This window comes from Morus notabilis, unplaced genomic scaffold (genome assembly GCF_000414095.1).
Source record: "Morus notabilis unplaced genomic scaffold, ASM41409v2 Scaffold888, whole genome shotgun sequence".
Classification (NCBI taxonomy): domain Eukaryota; kingdom Viridiplantae; phylum Streptophyta; class Magnoliopsida; order Rosales; family Moraceae; genus Morus; species Morus notabilis.
Genome location: NW_010367841.1, coordinates 673,038 through 680,221, shown reverse-complemented (window position 1 = coordinate 680,221; position 7,184 = coordinate 673,038). Strand labels below are relative to the sequence as shown.

The 7,184-nt window shown below is 32.3% G+C and overlaps 1 protein-coding gene across 1 annotated transcript; it reads right to left on the bottom strand.

Annotated features, from left to right (window-relative positions):
* Positions 1-558: 558 nt before the first annotated feature.
* LOC21403559 (receptor-like cytosolic serine/threonine-protein kinase RBK2) lies at positions 559-2,816 on the bottom strand. The gene is made up of 8 exons (XM_024175702.1): positions 2,670-2,816; positions 2,201-2,554; positions 1,851-2,102; positions 1,576-1,733; positions 1,346-1,425; positions 1,126-1,261; positions 889-1,038; positions 559-750 (listed from the first exon to the last, which is right to left on the bottom strand). Exons 2-8 carry the CDS (start codon positions 2,535-2,537, stop codon positions 580-582), a joined length of 1,284 nt encoding a protein of 427 aa, XP_024031470.1. The 5' UTR covers positions 2,538-2,554; positions 2,670-2,816; the 3' UTR covers positions 559-579.
* Positions 2,817-7,184: the final 4,368 nt, after the last annotated feature.

Sequence of the window (7,184 nt, the reverse complement as noted above, 5' to 3'; positions counted from 1 at the left end):
CAATAACGATGGAACAACAACATAAAGAAAATAGCAGTCTAGAAAAAAAAACAACCATAAGAAACGACAATAACTCAACGAATAACAATACCAGAAGACGAGAACTTGAAAGAAAAGAAATTTTTAAATGCAAATACTCAATAGAAAACGTCATAAAAACGTATAAACGACAAGAACGATTAAATAAAAGAGTCAGGTGAAACGACAACCATAGGCCACAAACGGATAATCCACCATATATTATTGCACAACCATTGTAAACTGTAAAGTATGCTATTTTATATACTTCCTTGTACAAGTTGAAAACTAGCTTCCCATAATCTGTTAAACAAAACCTTGTAAGTAATGGAAGAACCATTGTAGCCGTTTGGGTGTCCATTGCAAACAAAGTCACTCAGACAATGTTTTACATGGAACTTGAAATATAAAGCTCATCCTAGTTTTCGATTCCACTGCATTTTAAGGCGCAGTTTAAAGGATGTAGTGCTTTTCAATTGCCATGAAAAACACTATTGAATGACCAAATTTCCATGGGACTTCCAAACATCCCCTTACCGGACACTTATAATTAACATTGTCTCAAGAACTGAATGCAACCTGCTTGTGTTTGTCGAGTTCACTCAGATACTTAGTTGAGTTGTATTCTTGAACATCCAAGAGCTCTTCTGAGTATGTTCTTTGGAGGGATCCTTTCTTACATTCTTTTGCACGCGCGGAATCTTGTTCATCGCCTCTAAGCACTACAACAACCTACAACCAACAAAACAATGTGATTATGCCCCTCTAAGTTTGTTCTTTCTCAATTTTCCAAAGATGACTGTGGTTGAAATGATCTTGAGTAAATCATGAAAGTATAGGAGACATGAATCCATCTAGTTCTGCACTTGCCTGGTTCATTCGAGGACGTAAGATAGGAGACTGCTCAATGCACAAAGACGCAGTCAAAGCCACCAGGTCCATCTCTTCTGGGATGTAATTTTCACCAAGAGAAGGATCAATAAGCTTTTTAGTATCATTGCTATCAAGAAGAGGCTTGGCCTACAAGAGAGGCAAAAATAAATGAATAAAAAGAGTATCCAATTATGATGTCCTAACGACATTTAAATCATTGAAAAGCAGATCTACCCAAATAACAAGGCTTCTCTGTTGATCATCCAATGCTGGACGCCCAGTCATGAGCTCCAAGAGCAGAACCCCAAAGGAATAGACATCAGTTTTCTCATCTACTATTCCATGCATGAAATATTCAGGAGCAAAGTACCTGCATTTTTTCGGGTATGAGGGAGACCAAGAATTGTCAGAAACAGATGTTTCTGACAGTATTAAAAAATTTTAGCTTACATACCCGAACGTCCCCTCGAATTTAGAGACATTGTGGTGAGAACATTGTTTGGGCAGCCATTTTGCAAGCCCAAAATCACAAATCTGTATGAAAGGCTAGTCAATACTCATAGGAAATGTTACTTTGGTAAAACAGTTATGGTTGATAAATCATATTATGGCTAATGAGAAAATATAAAGATCTTCTTAAAGATTCAACAGTCAAGTGTTCTTGGTTCGAAATTTGAAAAGTACCTGAGGTTCATAATCTTCTGTAAGGAGAATGTTGTCAGCCTTGATGTCTCTGTGGATAATTCGCTTCAGACAACTGTCATGAAGGTACAAAAGACCATCTGCTGTTCCTAAAGCAATTTTATATCTTTCTTTCCAACCTATTATTGTATTCTTTGAACCTACATTCCCACAAATAAAAATAATAATAAAATAATAATAAAAAACAACAACAACAACCAATCAACCATTAAACTAAGAGGCCATCTAAAACCAAGATGAGGATTTTATGAACAAACCGTGAAGGACAGATCCCAAACTCCCAAGAGGAGACAATTGGAAAACAAGGTGCATTCCTTCTTCAATGCAACTTCCAATCAATTTAGCAACATTGGGGTGATTTACATGAGCTATAATGCCAAGTTCAGATAAGAAGCCTGATGTTTTCTCATCTGCTGTTCCTTTTGTCAGCCGCTTTACAGCGATAAGCTGTCCATCCTTCAGACAACCCTTGTAAACGTCGGCATAGCCACCTTTTCCAACCAGATTTTCTAAAGAAATAGGAACCACAAATCAGTAGCAAGAAACCTATATAACAATCAAGAGAAATTCAGTTTTGAAAAATGAGATTATTCTAGATAATATCTACCGGCACTAAAGTTGTGGGTCGCAGTTTGCAGCTCGGAGAAGGTAAAGCTGACCAATGAGTTCTGGAAGTTGTATAGGATGCATAATTGCGGATTCTCTCTTTCACTTCTGCTCTTTCTCCTCGATATCTTCGGAACATTGACCGGAGGAAACGAGGCCAAGCGCTTAATAGACTTCTTACTCCACAACCTCAAGAGTTTACTCCAATTGAATAGTCCCCCTGATTGTGAGGACTTGGATTTGCTGTTTTCATGAGAGCTTTTGTTACTTTGTGAGTCTCTTGTACAGGCGTCTAAAACTCCTCTCGGAGATGATTCATCAGGTTTGTCTTTTTCCATGTCTAAATATCTCAAATCTACACAAGAAGGAAAGCCAAGAATTTGGAAATTGGAACATGAAAGAACAAAAAAATGCATAAAAAAGTTGTCAGCTATGGAGAGTTATGAAACAGATAATTGAAAAATGATTACCTTCAGCAGAAGCAGAAGGGTACAGGGAATTTTGTTTCTTAGTTTTAACCTTAGCAACCTCATGTCCAGGAATGTTTGGTGGTTGTGGTTTTCCACATTTCTCATTCTCATTCTCCCTTGAGTCAAAAATGATTGAAATGTTAGAACAAGTTCCAAAAAAAAAAAAGGCCAGGAAAGTAGAATATAATGTAACTTTGTTAGTCTGCTTTGTTGGTATTGTTGAAGGATTAGAAAGATAAAACGATCTCAAGAAGATTAATTCCAACGCTACAAGTTTCTCCCTGAGTTAGAACAGAAAGTCAATACTGAAATGACAAAGAAAAACCATCTGTCAAAATGGTTAAGTTTTGAGTTATGATTCAACGAAGACATGTGAATCCCTGAATAAAATTGGGGGAAAAAAACTTTAATCCATAAAAATGAAGAATCAAAAGCTTCTGAATTGTCGACTTCTGGGCATACGAGTCCATAAAAGGGTCGTTCAAGTCCTCAAAATCTCTACTCATGGCAATTAAAAAGGTGGGGAAAAAATTCCATAATACCCACAAAGGGAATCTAAATATAAAACATATACAAAAAAGAAAAAGAAAAAAGGACTAGCTTAAATCACAAAACACATGAAACCACCCTCTGTACCTTTCTGTTACAACATGAAGAGACAAAATTCACTGCACACTCCAAAAAAAAAAAAAAAAAAATTAAAGAGAGAGAGAGAAAACAAGATGAGACGTCCCAAAATGAGGAAACCTTAAGCAGAAAAAACGTCTACCATTAAGAAAGAAAGTAAGACTCGTGCATTATAAAATACCCATATCCCACAATCTCAAAATCAAGAAATGAAACACAATAGACGAAGATATTATCGTACATTATGTTATCAAAGGACAAAAGACATCTAAGAACAGAATACAAATACAAGACAATAGAACAATAGAAAACCTCTCTATATTAAAAAAAAAAAAGCTTTCTTTTCCTTTTTGCCTCCTTTACACAACATGAAATGGACGACATCCAGACGCTCAAAATCAATGTAAAATAATAATAATAATAATAATAATAATAATAATAATAAGAGAGATTTAAAAAATAACAAAAAAAAAAAGACATACCCAGAAGAGAGAATATGACGAAGTCAACACAGGCATACCGTGGAGAATAAGGTTTCTGCTCTCCGACATACGCCATGAATGAACGCTCATAAAGGGCAAAACCCAAAATAAAAAAAAGACAAAGAAAAGCAGACCAAACTAAACCGAAAAATATGTTGATTAAATGAGGGCAAAAGGAAAAACAAAAAAAAAATCATACAAAAATAGAGCAGTTATAAATTTTACCAATGCGCTTCCACAGGAACTCTCAAACTCCCCTCCATTTCTTCTTCTTCTTTTTTATTTTTTATTTTTGTTCTTCTTATTCTCTGGTGATCGTTTTAAGCATTTCTTGAGCAGGAAAATCTAAACCAAGAGCAAGAGGACGAGAATCTACTCTCAATCCAGAGACTAAATATGGAAAATAATAATAATAAAAATAATAATCTGATTAATCTTTTCTTTTGCTCTCTCTCTCTCTCTCTGCGTAAGAGAGTGAGTATGGTACGGATGTCTGAGTCTGTTTTTATGGTGTCTTACATGGACCCAAGAGAGTCGCTTGTTTGCTCGCTGAGTTGATGAGAAGTGTTTGAAAAGCTTTTGAGCGACTTCTTCTCTCTGCCCACGAAACAGTTTTTGAATGGACGAGAGAGAAACAGAGAAGAAGAAACTCGCTCTGTTTTTGGCAAATTTCACGCATGTGTTAGTTTATGAAATAAACGACGGTGTTGCACTTGGAACGTTATTTTTTCTTCTCTTATCCTCTTTTTTCTCCTCTGAATTTTTTTTTTTAAAAAAAAGAAAGAAAAAAAACCCTGTACCCTGACCCCATTAGTCAATTATTTCTAGTACCTGAATTTTTTTAAGGTACAAGTACTTGAATTTGTGCTTTTTTTAAAAAAAAAAATGCATAGTATTTTAGAATACCCTTTACATTTGTCGATACGGTTAAAAATGTATAAGTTATTATTGAAGTTGTGTATGTGATAAAAAAAAATTAATAATAAAAAATTTAAATTTAAACTTTAATAACATGACTTGATCATGAAATAATATACCCTTAGCATGTGTTCATTAATGATGTTTATGTTTGTTTAAAAACGGCCCCATTCATTTCGCTGATTTGAGTTTAGAATTCGAGTTTTGCTACAGTAAAAATCTCTCATAAATAATTACATTTAACTTTTTTGCTACAGTAAAAAGCTCTCACATAAAATCACATCTCAACTCAAATTAAAAACTTATATCAACGAATTAAACAGGTAAAATTTCAGTTAGTAACACCATTAAAATTGAATTTGCACGGTCAAATAGACTTTCGCGCCTCTTTTTCTCTCTTTAATGTCACACGTGAACCATTTTATAAATAAGATGTGCTAGTAAACATTTTATAAATAAGATGTGCTATTAAACATTTTATAAATAAGATGTGCTATTAAACCATTTTATAAATAAGAATTAAAAATTAGATGCGTGATCGAATCCACAACTTTCTACTCAAAACCTTCTTCAATCCCGCCCTCCTCATACCATTAGATTTTGGCTCATATTCATTACTTATACTTGAATTTAAGTAAGAACTTGTAATACCTTTTTTTGTCCATAGTAACATTAAATTTGAATAATCTACGCAGTTAACAAAATCACGTCTATTTTAGTAAGACGTATATGTAGTTATACTCAAATTTAATGACTAATAAATACTTAAATTCTACGAGGAAAGTTTTAAATTTGGTATATATATATATATATATACACATATATATATTTGCTCTAATGGGGGTGATGCAATTGATTCGTTCAAATGTGACAAACCATATTTCACGGTACAAAATGCCAGTTATAATTAATGTTACTTCTTTTAACTACTTAGAGTTGCATGTAAGATAGTGTGTCACCATGCATATATCATAATTAGTGAATTTTAAAACTGACAAATAAATTTGTGATTAATTTCTTTCAAAAAATGGCGATTAATTGAAAATATGCAGTATTAGTCACCAGTAGCAAAATATAATAACAAAATTGCTATTTCGTATGCATCATCCAAGGCTCCAAATATATATATATATTGGTTTTTTGTTTTCATTTTTAGTTAGTTTGGCCTCTTTTGTGTTTAATTCGTATTCATACTTTTCGTTATTTTGTTACAATCTTCTCAGGCTTGAAAGCAATAAAACAAGTAAATCAGGTAATTAGAGTAACCCCAGTAACATGAACGTGTTTACACATCTTTGCGTGAATGAGGAACATCGTGTCCTACAAAAATGTTTAATTAGATAATAATATTAAAAGCAATTATGGGTTAAATAATAAAGAAATTAGATATGTAGCAAAGAAACCCATTATATGACAGTAGTTAATTTATGTTAATTTGTATGGGCATATATGATTAACAAGTAAGCGTTGAAACCCCAAATTAAGATTATAAAAATTAAATGAAAGGAAAAAAAGCCATATTTTTTAATTTACCGAGCTATCATTCTTTCTTAATTCCCTTGTATTAATATTTCTCACTACATGTGCTTAATTGTCCATATACCATAAAATATATTCTTACAGGATATTCATAAAAAATAAAAGCGTAATTTGGGATATGAATGAACAACTTGGCTGTAAAAAGATAAGAATAATTAAGATCCGCAAGAAAATTTCACTAGAGAGGTTCATTGATAGATATTGACAGTTTGTTCAGCGAAAAATTTTAATTAAAAAAAAACACAGCTTTCAATTTGCAATAATTAACATTGAGGCCCTAAACTTACGATATGGTTTTCATTATTATATAGTTTTAAATTAATGCATGTAGTCGGTACGTAAAGCAGTTGCTATTAAGTTGATCAAATGTAATTGTTTTTTTTTTTTGTTTAAAGTTGACAAATATAATATAATCTCTTGCAGTGTAAAAATAAATTGATTGTACCACTTGCTTCAACTTGTTCAATTATTATAGGGATAGGTTAGGTACCAAGAATATCATCAAAAATAGTACATTTTTCGTTTTGTGTTTTTTTCTTTTTTGACAAAAATTTGATCAAACTTAACCGATCTCATAACAAATTAATGTATAATTAATCCACTTCGTTTAAGTTGTCAAATTTTGTTAAAAGTAAACTTTTGGCACCAAAGTAAGAGTTTCACTTTTGTAAAACACTATTAAGGTTTATACTTCCCAATATCATCAAATTGATTTTTCCTTTTTTCTTTTCCGACTTTTTAAAAAAACGAATCTACTCGTGGTTGATATGTTTTTCGCGTGGGGAATGAGATCTGTAAAATTGTAAATGCTTTTCTTCCAAAAAAAAAAAAAAAAAAAAAAAAAAAAAAAGTTTGGAAAATTGAAAAATTTTTTTTTCCAAAAAAAAAAAAAAAAAAAAAAAAAAAAAAGAAAGAAAAAAGTACGCTCTCGCAAAATCGAATTATTGAA

Coding starts and splice junctions, on each gene's coding strand:
- LOC21403559 (XM_024175702.1), bottom strand. CDS start 2,537: ATGGAAAAAGACAAACCTGATGAATCATCTCCGAGAGGAGTTTTAGAC. Junction 2,103..2,200: donor GACCCACAACTTTAGTGCCG/GTAGATATTATC, acceptor CTATTTCTTTAG/AAAATCTGGTTGGAAAAGGT. Junction 1,039..1,125: donor AGAGAAGCCTTGTTATTTGG/GTAGATCTGCTT, acceptor CCTCTCTTGTAG/GCCAAGCCTCTTCTTGATAG.